The following is a 14,433-nucleotide window of genomic DNA, read 5'->3' on the forward strand; positions in this document are numbered from 1 at the left end:
CTTTTATTTTTGATTTTACTGCTTTTCACTTTTGCTCGCTCAAAGGTTTCACTTGTAGCCGAATGTTTAAAGATAAGAGTACTCTGAGATGCATAAAGACATCAGGTCGTGTTCAATTACGGTATGCATTTCAAACACGCCTCATTAGGTTCCTGTCCTCACCCAATAATCCATTGATTTTTCTTCTCTGGGATTTGAAAAGGAGGCTGTGCTCCCATGTCATTCAGTAATTGATGAATATGTGTAATCGAAAAAATTAAATTAATACTGTGCTTTGAGGATTTAATGATGTAGTTTTTCAGAACAGAAAACTGAAGAGGCTGCAGTTTATTAAAACTCTGCTTCTAAAAGGTTTCTAAAAACGAACCATTTCTCTGGTACTTTATGCATTGATGAACGAGACTCAATATGCAGAGATGAGCCCTCCTGGACACATTAATCACCTGGAGTATAGCACCTCACATTAAGCTGCTTAAATGTGGATTATCACTGTTTATTCTCCTCTAAGAGCCCCGGTTTTCATGCCTGGATAGAGCGGCCAATGATGCCTCTCGGCACAAAAATCAATAGCGGCTGCAGCTCAGTGTGAATGAAGACGTAGTGAATTCTGTTCCCACCTCAGGTTCTGTTTTACTTTGGTCCCACGCGGCAAAATAATGTCCCAATACATTCAGACGGCACTCCGCTCCCTCTTGGTTAACGGCGAGGTCTGGCTGATTCCTCCAAATTGGTTTACGAGAAGATTAAAAACTGACAGCAGTTAGAGTCAGCAGAGAAAAAGATATCGACTGTTTTTCTGTGACTTTTGCATATTTCACTGAATCTGGCTTCTGGAGCATTGCCACCGGTTTACGAAAAAATAGATTTTTATGCTGCGAAAGAAATAAAAGTGAAAGATAAAAACAGACACAATCAAAGAACTCTGAAAAGAGACTAAAAATAGGTTTAATTTTTTTCTTTTAAATGATTGAGTTAGAAGTGTGGGGTTAGAATTAGGGAAGGTTCTGGTGTCACTATGATTTAAAAAGGGTAAACAGATTTTTTTGACAATAAATGGTTTCACCCAACCACTAGCTATGAGGAATAACATTCTCATTCTCCGAAACATAATTCTTCCAGGGTATGTAAAGGCATGATTAGTATAACTTAACGGACAGACACAAACATACTCTGCCCAGCTCCAAATACTTACGCCTCTCTCTTAATGACAGATCACAGTACGTAAAGTTCAAACCCCAAAACAAAATTCCTACATTTTAAACCTTGAATAGATGAGAAACAATTGTTTAAAATGCTCTTTTCTCTCTGCTGATCTGCAGCTTTGTCCTTCACAGTTCACAGGCCTCTGCTGATATTAAACTCCAGATTTGGCATTTCAATTTTAAACGTTTTCTTAGGAATTGCAAATAAAAACTTAAAGTGATGTAAAGTAATAGAGCAAAGGGTTTTATTTTAGGTTTTAGGTTTGTGCTTCAGCCGCGATGACAGTCTGTGTTTAGATAGTTTTTTTAATGAGGCAAAAGTTTCCGGAAGAACCCACAGAAACAGGTGTGACGTCAGAGATTTACCTGGATGCGTTTTAACCTTCAAACCGACAATAAACTGCAAAACGAGAGCAATGTGAGAACGGTAGGGAGTAAATGTGAAGATGTCTATAATAACCAGGTTGGATAATGCGCCATCTATCATTGTTTTGTGCGACTGTGTGTGTGTGTTTGTGTGTAGGAGAGATGGATAGAGGGGTTCACCGATACACCAGTAATTGCCTGCTGAAATGACACCAATAGAGATGGGAGCCGGCTGGGTCAGAATGGTCGGCTTGCCTTCATCAAAATCAATAAATCAGCTGCCAGACAGAGAGTGTGTGTCTCTGTGTGTGTGTGGGTGTGGGTGTGATTTTCCTTGTTTTTCTGGTGATTTTTTTCCAACTTTCTGCTCTGCAAAGCCAACTTCCTGAATAAAAAGTGACACCATCGATGACATCACTCATTTGAGATTGCAATGAGAAATATTCATTTTTTTGTATCTACGTCATTTATTAACATTTAATACATGATTTCCTTTGTTTTAGGATTTTGTTTACTAATTGGTTTTTATTATTTGTCTCTTCATGATGGGATTCAGGCTATGGATTTGTCTTGTTCTATTTTTTTCTCTCCATCCCTCTTTGGACATGAGGTTTAACCTCTTGCTGACTCATAATTGTGATGAAGTAAACCTCTGTGGAATTTTCTAATATAAAACTTTTTGATGTTGTTGTTTTGAAGGCTGAAAACAAAATTACTGGCACCAAACAAGGATCAATTCAAAACTCCTCTGCTGTTGAAGAGTAGGGGTGTTGGAAAAAATCGTTTCGACAATATATCGCGATTTGGCGATACTTGTATGGATTCAAAATGCTGCCAGGGCGATATTTATTTAATTATTTCTGAGCGTCCTTCAGCGTCTGACTCTTGTTTTTCACTTCACTCTCCAACCACTAGTTGGCAGCAGACCACACAGAGCCTCTTAGAGCAGCTCTAAACCACACAATGTTTTTATTTATTTTTTTCATTATTGAACTTTTCAAAGACAAAATACAAACTCCACACAAGACGTCAGCTAGAGGCAGCTTTTTTCGTTGTTATGAGACATGAACTACTTCGTTTTTACTAGGGATGGGTACCGAACAGAAACTCTGTGCCATGTTGCTGCCAGCTTTTTTAGCGGGCTCAGACAAGCAGCTTCACAGCGGCTAATAGTGCACTTAGCATTGGAAAAGCGGGCCAAAGTTCTGCAGAACCTCCAAGCAATGCATTCTAGTTTAGCGAGCAGATCGATCAGAGTGATGTGTGAGACGCTCTGAGAAAAGGACAATGTCGTGGCGATGAGCGTTACTGGTTTACTTCCGTGTGTGTGAGAAAGCGTGGCTGTAGCGGTGTAGAGAAGACTGATATGTACACAAAGCGTCTTTGCCACAATAAAGCGTCTCCTTCATCCTGTCATGCTGCTGCCGCATCATCACACTTTATTGTTTCTGCATAGAACTAGTGCCCCCCCCCCTATTTTTGAATCATCCAGGGGCCTGTTTTACGCTCCGTTTAAAAGTACTGGAGAAGCTACAGTTGACAAATTAAAAGTTACCAAAACAAAAGCAATATTAATTTTCTTTGGTAAAAGCAACTTATATATGAGATTCAGTTGCAGTGCTTAACATTCTTCTTTCTCTTTCGGCTTTTCCCATCAGGGGTCGCCACAGCGAATCATCCTTTTCCACCTCACTCTATCATGGACATCTTCTACCCTAACGTTAGCCAACTTCATGTCCTCTGTTAAGACATCCATATATCTCCTCTTTGGCCGTCCTCTTGCCCTCCTGCCAGGCAGCTCCATCTCCAACATCCTTCTACCAATATATCCACTATCCCTCCTCTCAACATGTCCAAACCATCTCAGTCTGGCTTCTCTGACTTTGTCGCTAACACAGGCAACATGAGCCGTCCCTCTGATGTACTCGTTCCTTATCCTGTCTAACCTGGTCACTCCTAAGGAGAACCTCAACATCTTCATCTCCGCTACCTCCATCTCAGCCTCTTGTCTCTGTCTCACTGCTACCGTCTCTAACCCATAGAGCAGAGCTGGTCTCACCACTGTCTTGTACACCTTTCCTTTGAGTCTTGCTGGCACTCTTCTGTCACACAACACTCCTGACACTTTCCTCCACCCGCTCCAACCTGCCTGCACTCGCCTCTTCACCTCTTTTCCACACTCCCCATCACACTGAACTGTTAACCCCAAGTACTTAAACTCCTGCACCTTCTTCACCTCAGCCCCCTGTAACCTAACGCTTCTACCTTGATCCCTCTCGTTCAGACACATGTATTGTGTCTTACTACGACTGACCTTCATGCCTCTTCTTTCCAGAGCAAACCTCCACCTCTCTAGCTGTTCCTCCACCTGCTCTCTACTCTCACTGCAAATTACAATGTCATCCGCAAACATCATTGTCCAGGGAGATTCCTGTCTTACCTCGTCTGTCAGCCTGTCCATCAGCATAGCAAACAAAAAAGGACTCAAAGCTGATCCTTGGTGTAGTCCCACTTCCACCTTGAACTCCTCTGTCTGACCTACAGCACATCTCACCACCGTCATACTTCTCTCATACATGTCCTGAACTACTCTGACATACTTCTCTGCCACTCCAGACGACCTCATACAGTACCACAGCTCCTCCCTCGGCACCCTGTCATACGCCTTCTCTAAATCTACGAACACACAATGCAGCTCCTTCTGACCTTCTCTGTACTTTTCCATCAACATTCTCAAAGCAAAAATGGCATCAGTGGTGCTCTTACGGGGCATGAAACCATACTGCTGCTCACAAATCTCCACCTTCTTCCTAAGCCTGGCTTCCACTACTCTTTCCCACAGCTTCATTGTGTGGCTCATCAACTTTATTCCTCTATAGTTGCTGCAGTTCTGCGTGTCACCCTTGTTCTTAAAGATCGGGACCAGAACGCTTCTCCTCCATTCCTCAGGCATCTTCTCACTCTCTAAAATCCTATTGAACAACCTCGTTAGAGATTCCACTGCTGTCTCTTCTAAGCACTTCCATACCTCCACAGGTACGTCATCAGGACCAACGGCCTTTCCGCTCTTCATCCTTTTCAGAGCCTTCCTAACCTCATCCTTTCCAATCTCTGCTACTTCCTGCTCCACAACAACCACATCTTCCTCCCTTCTTTCCCTGTCATTTTCCACGTTCATCAGCTCCTCAAAATACTCCTTCCATCTTTTCTGTACACTCTCCTGGGTTGTTAGCACCTTTCCATCTCTGTCCTTAATCACCCTTATCTGTTGCACGTCCTTCCCATCTCTGTCTCTCTGTCTGGCTAGCCTGTACAAGTCCTTCTCTCCTTCCTTTGTGTCTAACCTGTCATATAGCTCATCGTAAGCTTTCTGTTTGGCCTTTGCCACCTCTCTCGTCACTTTACGCTGCGCTTCCTTGTACTCCTGTCTACCTTCCTCAGTCCTTTCTACATCCCACTTCCTTTTAGCCAACCTCTTCCTCTGGACGCATTCCTGTACTTCCTCATTCCACCACCAAGTGTCTTTACCGTCTTTCCTCTTTCCAGATGACACACCTAGCACCTTCCTACCTGTTTCCCTGATAATCTCTGCTGTAGTTTCCCAGTCCTCTGGAAGCTCATCCTGACCACCCAGGACCTGTCTCAACTTCTGCCTAAATTCCTCACAAGTTTCTTCATTCTGTAGCTTCCACCACTTGGTCTTCTTTTCTGTTTTCCCTCTCTTCTTCTTCCTGACCTCCAGAGTCATCTTACACACCACCATGCGGTGCTGTCTGGCTACACTCTCTCCTACCACCACTTTGCAGTCATTAACCTCTCTCAAATGACCTCGTCTACATAGGATGTAGTCCACCTGAGTACTCCTACCTCCACTTCTGTATGTCACTCTATGTTCCTCTCTCTTCTGGAAGTAAGTGTTGACTACAGCCATTTCCATCCTCTTCGCAAAGTCCACCACCATCTGTCCCTCCAGATTCCTTTCCTTCACACCAAACCTGCCCATCACCTCCTCATCACCTCTGTTGCCCTCACCAACATGCCCATTAAAGTCTGCTCCAATAACAACTCTCTCTCCTCTGGGAAAACTCTCTATGACCTCATCCAACTCACTCCAGAATCTCTCCTTCACTTCTAACTCACAGCCAACCTGTGGCGCAAACCCACTGACTACATTCACCATCACCCCTTCGATTTCTAACTTTAGGCTCATCATCCTGTCTGAGACTCTTTTCACCTCTAGAACACTGTTTACAAACTTCCCCTTCAGAATCACTCCTACCCCGTTTCTCTTCCTATCAACACCATGATAGAACAGTTTGTATCCTCCTCCAATACTACGTGCCTTGCTGCCCTTCCACCTTGTCTCCTGCACACACAGTACATCTACCTTCCTTCTCTCCATCATGTCTGCCAGCTCTCTGCCTTTCCCTGTCATTGTGCCAACGTTAAGAGTCCCTATTCTCAAACCTATGTTCCTGCCTTTTCCCTTCTCTCTCTGGCCACGGACCCTTCTGCCTCCCCTCTTTCTTCGACCAACAGTAGTCAAATTTCCACCGACACCCTGTAGGTTAACAGCATCGGTGGCGGTCGTTGTTAACCCGGGCCTCGACCGATCCGGTATGTCTAAAGTGTTGTGGATGATTCGCATGGTTATTTTGGCAATTTTTACGCCGGATGCCCTTCCTGACGCAACCCTCTCTATTTATCCGGGCTTGGGACCGGCACAGAGGTAACTGGCTTGCAACCCCTGTGGCTAGATTTTGCAGTGCTTAACATTGTGATCATTAAATAAACAAAACTTGACAGTGTTATTACAATGTAAAAAGTCATATTTAAAAAACGGAAAGAAGATGTGTTCCGGTACAACATCGGGATACGTATCGTATCGCCAGACTCTTGCCAATACACACCCCTGTTGAAGAAACATCAACGTTAGAATGAAGTTGGAGGTTTTTTTCTCTGTTGGAACAATTCAAATCAATTTGATGAAAATTGATGAAAAACATTTTATCTCAAGCCATAAAAAAAACAAAAGACAATGCAAACCAACATTTATCAAAGGTAGGGAGTCATAGATTGGAAATACATATAAATGTATATTGAATACATTGAATATACTGTTAATCAAGTAAACTTTAATGAAGTGCTCTAAAGGGTCCCATGCACACAGGATGAGTTGTGGGGACAAAGAGCAACTATTAATTTCTCCTCTGTGATCAATTTTTGAACAGTTGGCACTTCCGTGACTTAATAGGGAGACCATCCATATGTCACTACCAAATCCGACTCCCTGATTGGTCAAAGGTCGACCTAGGTAAACTTTCAACCTGATTTAGCGTTTTGTATGTGAAGCCTGAAAACAGACTTGAAAAGTTGCGTAGCGAATGAGAGGAACTCCAGTGGAACGGTAAAGCTACAGAGAGCAGAGGTGGAGAAGGTGGAGGAACAGGACAACAGAGAGTGTGGAAAAAGAGGGAGGGAGGCATTTGCAAACAGGTTAGAACTGGTGGAGGAAGGGTTCAGGTGTGATGTGTGAGCAGAGAGTGCCCTCAAAAAGGAAAGAAAAGGTGGTTTAGAGAGACAGGAAGTAACAGAGATGAAGATGCTGAGGTTCTCTTTGGGACCAGGATGGATCCGGAATGAATCCATCAGATGATGGTGGATGTTCTGGAGATAAACGCAGGGAAGCAGATGGAGACGGTTTGAGAGGAGGAGGAGGAGGAGCAGTGATGTTGGTGTGGTTGGAGCTTCCAGGAGGAAGACCAAAGAGGAGGTTCATGGGGTAGAGAAGGAGGACGTGAGGGTGACTGGCGTGAATGGGGAGGATATGGAGGACCGGGTTGGATGGAGAATGGTCATTCGATGTGGCTCCCCCTAAAGGGAGCAAACTAAAGGAAGCACTGAAGGAAGATGATCCAAAAAATCAGAACCTGAAATGTTCAGGTTTGAATGTGGTGGTCTTTGCCTAATGAGTTTCCACTTTTTTCCAGAATGCTATAAAAATGAATGGATCTCCTAGAACTTCGCTCTTCTTTCCACTTATTTTCCCCCTAAAGCTGCAGCGTTGCTGTTTTTCTTCTTCTGACTGAACGTTTAGCTGCATTAAAACAGACTTGAGAATCACTTATTTGGCACTCTAAGTTAATAAAACATGTTTTTATTTTTAAGGCTGGTATTGAAAATAATTCTAACATGGACATGAGTGGAATCTAACGTGCTCAGATTCGTCCACATTGAGGTTAAACGCCTGAAAACAAGAAAAACACAAGGCAGATTTTTTTCATTGTTATTATTATCATTCTGAACTATTTAATTGTGACTGAAATAAAGAAATGATTAAACGGCTCACCGTGCTGTCATTGAGAATCAAAAGTGGGAGCGTTTTCCTCTGAGAGCCTCTGTGGCCTAAAATAAAGCTTTATTTAGCTCAGGATTTCTGGAATTCAGGCTAATGAATAAAGAAGTCCCGCCTTTGTCGTGCTGTCAATCTAATACAAAACAGATCGGTCTCATCGACACACAATATGTACGTTTGAATGTTTTAATTGTGTTAATCTGCCAATATTTCTGCTATATATCATTTTGCCCTTTCAGTCGCTGTGGAAACAGTCTGAATGTTTGGTCTCCTTTTTGTTTCCCAGCATCCTCTGTTTGAAGTGAAGTCACTGTTAGGATGCAGAAAAAGATCCCTAACAATAGTTTTCCAGCCTCCCATTCATGCTGGTGCCTCTCTTTTGGATTTGATTTGAGAGAGACGGCCGCAGAGAGAGGCGGCTCTCACGAACGTCGCTGGTCCACGTCAGCTCCCGAGCATATCATCACGAGAGCATCTTTTGTTGCCGTCTTTTGAGCAGCGCCTGACTCTCCACACACGAGCTCCCTCCATTCATGAAACATTTTTAGACGGGAGTGTCGTAGACACACGCCCTACAGCCCCGTTGCTACAACAAGGTTGCATCAGATGAAGCTGCTGTCGCCCTGTTGGAAGGATTTAGACCTTAAAATGCTCAAATCACAGCCCTTTCTGATGTTGTGGCTGAATCACAGCTCAGTTAGACAAAACCCAGGCAGGTAAGCTATCACAATGCGGCTGATGGAGACCCAAACGCAACCTCACAGCACCACCTCTTGGTCAAGAGCTTTTCTTCTCCTCCTCATTCAGAAAACCTTCTATTTGACTTTGTGTGTTTGGTTTCTTTGATGTTTTTCCATCTTTGCTCACGAAGTAAGAAAAAAAATGTGCTTTCGTCCCAGTAAATGTTGTTGAAAGCTGGTTCTCATGGGGGACACATTGCCACCAAGTAATAATGCACATTCCCAGAAGGCCACGCTCTTGTGACTTCTATGACCTCAACAGGCAGCTCGAATGACAATCATCCCGGAAACTGAACCAGGTGGACATGTCACCCGCACTGAGGCCATCCTATGCAGTACTTTAGTATTTTCAGGATTGTGTACTTAAATCCACAAACTATTTGTGAAAAGTAGAGCAGCTTGTTGAATTGGACCACGATTGGCGCCGCAGCACACAGTGTACCGACAACAGAGGTATTTTGTCTGCGTTCTGTTCCAGCTTTCTTTTTTTTTTTTATAGTGGCTGGTGTCTGTCAAAAAGAAAAAATAAGGCGAGTTAGCAGCTGCATCCACAGTTAGGAGTCTGACGCTGAACGCTCACGCCTCTGTGAAAGGTGAAAAACTCCAGATCCAGCAGCAGAACGTGGCGCTCGGTTTAGTGGGAACACGCATGTGCCGTGACGTATGCATCAGAGACTATTTTATATTGGCTGTTCTGCGTGTCAATCTAGTGGCGTACTTCACAACGAGGATGATGATAGCCTGACAGCATTTAAATAAATATATATATATATATATGTGAATACATATGTATATGTATACCATATTTATCAGACTATAGGCCACCCTGGAGTATAAGTCGCACAAGCCGAAAAATGCTTAACGAAGAAGACAAAATCGAGAAGACAAAGAATGGACATTCCATCTTAAAGGCAAATCATGATAATGGAGTGGGTAACAATAATAGACTGACTATATGAAGGCTTTACTATCGCAATACACTGATGCTTATTTAGCTTCATGAAGCAAAGGAGGAATCTTTAGCACAACCTATGATCAATTATTCAGACAACCATAACATGGAGAAACACTCTAACAAGTCAACTAAACTTTTTAAATCCATTTATATCACTAAATGCGTTGAATTCTTCATCCTCTGCGTCACAATTACGTCAAGCCCGACGAAAAACTGAGCGACGCTTCTTCTTTTGCGTTGCTGCCATTAAAAAATACTGATGCATGCACCTGCAGTGCCCTCTCAGCATTAGGCATAAACTCATACAGGTGAATCATTTCATAGAGAAATAAAAATAAAACTCCCATTTCTCTTTTCTCCCATCAGATTCAACAAAATCCAGAACACAAAGCACACGATGAAGAAGGACGGCATCAGCTCCCTGACTTACAAGCTGCTTCAGATCAAGAGGTTTCCTCTGTACACAAACATCTCCGTGGAGATCGGCAAGCCACCGCCCCGGCCCATCAAAGGTTAGACGGCGCCAGAGATCAAGGAGCGCTTTGACAGAAGGAAAAGAAAACTTTCTCCCTAAATAGCTGGAGTGTGAGAGGATGAGACTCTTTCCGGTGGGACGCTGAAGTGCTTCCTTCTCCTCCTTCCTCCTTTTTGTTTGATGTTTGAGGAATTCAGCTTGAGATTTCTCTTTCATAGGACTTGAGCTTTTTTCCTTGCAGTCGTTGGTGGACGTGGCTCCAGCCAGGCCTGCAGCACCGAGTGACTTAATGAACCTGTGGACCTGAAAGTGGAAAACCAAGGGAATTTGGTCATTAAAGTTCTGGAAAGTCCTTGACAGTCTGGACTGAATTCGAGGAGAGAAAACGTGTTAAATTAAGGTTTGAGGATGGGGAGGAGAACATGGAGAACATCCCGAATGAGGAACCTTCCTAAGGCAAGTGAAGAACGAACCCCCCTCTGGGCATGTACAGTGTGACCCTCAACGAACCCCAGCAGACGGTCTGCATGTCACGAAACGCCACCCGAGAGCTAACCGTTTGGATCTCATGACCTCTTCTACCAATCAATGAATGTGTATCGTGCCTGCATTTACAGCAACAGACTCATGGACGCTTTGATAAGACGTCAGCATAACACACGCTTGAACTCCTTTTGTTCTTTGGCTTCTTTTGATAGATAACGTTAAGGTTTCGCAGCAGGAGCCGTCTCCTCATCCTGTGTGCATGGGACAGAAATCCAACGGCAAATCCGACAGCTGAGATCTGATTATTGTTATTCTGCCTCAAGGAAAAAACACTTCATTTTTTTTTGTATTTTACTCTATAATCAATTAGTAAAATTGGAAATGTTCTAAAGTTGGACTCTGGTGAGTGAGGCAGAAAAATCAAAACTGACCTGTCGAGTAAAACTTCTACACAGAGAAAGACGGAGAAGATTCCTGTTATCGTTACACTGTAATCTAATCATCTTTTTTTAAATCTTACAGTTTGTTAAAAATATATGAATACTGTTAATATGCCACTTTTTTCTCTCTGCTGTCTCTTTTCAGTCTTTTTGGAGAAATGAGCAGGAAGTAAAAGACAGACGATGCTCGTCTTGTCGCTCACTAATCCCAGTTTGATCTCTTTTTTTTGCTGTGTTTTTCATCTGTTTGGTCACATTTTCATGGAGGTTTTTTTAAATGCTCTCCCTTGTTGGTATTCTACGTTGAAACAGGTACAATTTTCACTTCATGAACGGCCTTTTTTTTACAGTTTTTCCTTCACCTGGTGTTTTGAAATCATCTTTTATTTCCAACAACATCTACGCCGATGCCTTTAGAATTGATCTGATTAAAATGTCATTAATTTTTAACTACCGTTACAAAGGTTCCTAAAAAAAAGTCTGGATGTGAGTATTTTTACTATTTGGATTTAAACCCATCTTGAGGTGAAACAGTTTCCAGATGTTTTTCCTACGTTTTCCACCTCAGAGCATGCATTTGCAGCCAAGCTGTCTGCCGTTGCTTTTTATTGTCTGCCTTCACGTTTAGCTCCAGTTCACTATTGTGCTTATTGACGGACCCACTCCAGGCCCAAACAGGAGTGCTTCATCTATTCTAGTGTCTTTCAGTCTTCATTATCTCTCATCTCTGCGTTCCTTCCCCACTTTTTCCTTTTTCTGCCTTTGCGTTTGTTTGTTTGTTTGTTTTGGCGTGTTGTGGGCAGCCTCCGTGTGGCGAGGTTGATGTCATTTCTTCTGCAAAGCGTTTACAGCTGTGCAAAATCACAGATGTTTCCATCCCTGCATGTTTCGCGTCTAAGGTTAGGATTTTTCCTGATGCGAGAACAAAACTCTTTTGGAGTGTTTGGATTTAACCCTTGTGCTATCCTATGATCCCCCCCTTCCATTGACATGTTCTCCCTACCATGACAAAGGTGGATAAAGGTGGAAAGATTTCATGTAATCCATGGACACCAGTGAAGATCACAAATCATTGAAGAAAAAAGGTTCAGCGCACTGTCTAGTGGGTCTAGATGACCCAACTCCCGATGTTAAAGTGCCTAGGATAGAACAAGGGTTAAACAGTGCAGATGATTATTGAATAATTCGTTATTTTAAAGGGACACTGCATCAATTTCGCCATAAAAAAAGGTCAGAAGGATTTCATTTAAAGAATGTTTTCACATATTTTATATGTATTAGATCAGAAAATGTAACCGTACTGTCAAATTCATGTACATTAAGACATTTTTACCCAAATATGAATTACACAAGTACGTTAGGAAAATGCAGAGTACATTATGTAACTGAGAAAAGGTAACTACAAAAAAAAAAACCTTTAAGCAATGATTTAAAGTCCCACTCCACTGATCTAGTTTCAAAGTTTTCGCAGTGGTCTTTTAAATTATAATGATGCTTTTTTAGCCAAAAGAAAACCCGTGTCGTCTTTTAGGACATAGTTTCTGCAGAGCGGCAGAAAATTTGTTTGAGTTGTGCGCGGAACCGTTTGCAAAGAGCAACCACGTCCCCACTTCCCATCACCCATCTGTTCACATGCTATCCCACTAGCTTACAGCCCCTTACACCCCCAACTGAACATTAGTGGTGCAACAAAAACGGGGAGCAATTTCAGAACTATCCAGACGTACAGTTTAGATCCAGATTCAAGCTCTGACATGGAAAACAAAGACGTTCGTGGATGCATTTGTCTGCAGGTGGATGCATCAGAAAGGGGCGGAGTAGGGAGCTTGTGGCCCCGCCCAGTTTTTTCAAAGCGCATGTTTTCCCTCTGCTCCTGATTCACAACGATTTGAATAAAGAAATACTCAGAAATGTAATTTAGAGGTTCATTTCCTTTATAGATGTCGTCCATTATCAGACAAATGCAACAAGAACATGTTTAAAACAGTAAAAAAATAATATTCTAATCATGAAGGTTCCACCATCAGCAGCAGCTGCAGATACATCTGTTAAGAACAAAAATCATCACCTGCTGCTAAAATAATCTCACTTCACTTTATTTCTTTCTAATGGCAGCAATGGAATCATCTTTAATCGATAGGTGCCTGCCTCAAAAGTCCGTCGCCATGGTAACCGGGTTACCTGTACAATGAAAAAGGGGGTGAAGAAAAGCAGCACTCTGAGCCACAAACTGATTCGATGGAGTGTCCCTTTAAAACAAGATCCATTCTAGTTACCTTAGTGAAGAAGTAGTGACTTCGAGTAATTCGATAGAAGCTGATGGGTAACTGAGCGAGTACGACGGCGAAAAATGGTTGGCAACTAAAAACACACTGGGCAAAAATAACAAAACGAAACAAAAACACCTCACTTTATGCATCACCCCCCCCCCCCACCCCCCCCCTGTCATTGTCTTTCATTGGACTTTTGAAACTGTTTCAGCAGCTAAGCACACTTCACTGAGAGCATCGGAAAAGATTCGACTCAGAAACTGCTGCTGAACCCCACACAGGATCTTTTAGACCTGCGGGATTTCTAAAACTTTGCTCTACCTAAATGTTCTTTTTTCTTTTTTTTCTTTTTTTTTCTTTTTACAATGAATGTTAAAAAATGTTTTATCTTCTATAGAATGCATTATGTCATATCAATTACTTTTTCTATAAAATCAATAGATTTGATGTAAAAGATTGTATGGTGGTGTGTTTTTATTGCTTCCTTGTTCCCTGTGAAGCAGTGGAGGAGTTCTGTTGTTACCAGCAGACTAAAGTAATTCAGAGTTTTCTGAAGTAGTAGTACTCGCTGATGCAGCAGCATCATTCCACACATGCAGAAAGCTTCTCAGGGCCAAAAGCTGCTGTTGCTGTCTTGACTTCATTTAGCTGAAGGGTGGTTTTAAGGTGGAAAACTTTTGAAGGACTTTTGTTGCTCTAATAGAGTTTGAAGGATGCCTTTTTCTCGAGGACTAGCTGAGCTTTACACTTCTTTTTTTACATCTGAAAACAAAAAGAAAAGGTTTAGAAACATCTTTGACAAATGTTGTCATGTCCGAATGCCCCCACCAGATAGTGCACAATATGGATGGAGTGATGGATTTAAATCTACTTTTCTTTTTACACCAAAATATTGAAACACATTTAAAGTGTAATCACTCAACATTTAAAATCTTTCACGAAAAGAACGAATTTTTAATAATACATGAGAAAAAACACTTTCGATGACTGAATATCGTTTTTATTTGGAATTGCTTTTTTGGAGATTTCGCTCAATACAGCTTTAATATTGTAAATAGTAGTATGGAGGAGAGGAAGCAGCCGAGGTGGCTTCGTCCATCCCATCATGCTGCATCGACTTTCCAGCTAACATTTGTTGTTGGGT

The 14,433-nt window shown here is 42.3% G+C and overlaps 1 protein-coding gene across 1 annotated transcript in view; it reads left to right on the top strand.

Annotated features, from left to right (window-relative positions):
- b4galt2 (beta-1,4-galactosyltransferase 2) overlaps window positions 1–10,135 on the top strand; it is a gene marked incomplete in the record, with an annotated part of 73,608 nt that extends 63,473 nt beyond the window's left edge. The window contains 1 exon segment of the mRNA NM_001160444.1: window positions 9,983–10,135. Coding sequence (NP_001153916.1) covers window positions 9,983–10,135 — 153 coding nt within the window.
- Window positions 10,136–14,433: the final 4,298 nt, after the last annotated feature.

This window comes from Oryzias latipes, chromosome 17, assembly GCF_002234675.1.
Source record: "Oryzias latipes chromosome 17, ASM223467v1".
In the NCBI taxonomy this organism is placed as follows: domain Eukaryota; kingdom Metazoa; phylum Chordata; class Actinopteri; order Beloniformes; family Adrianichthyidae; genus Oryzias; species Oryzias latipes.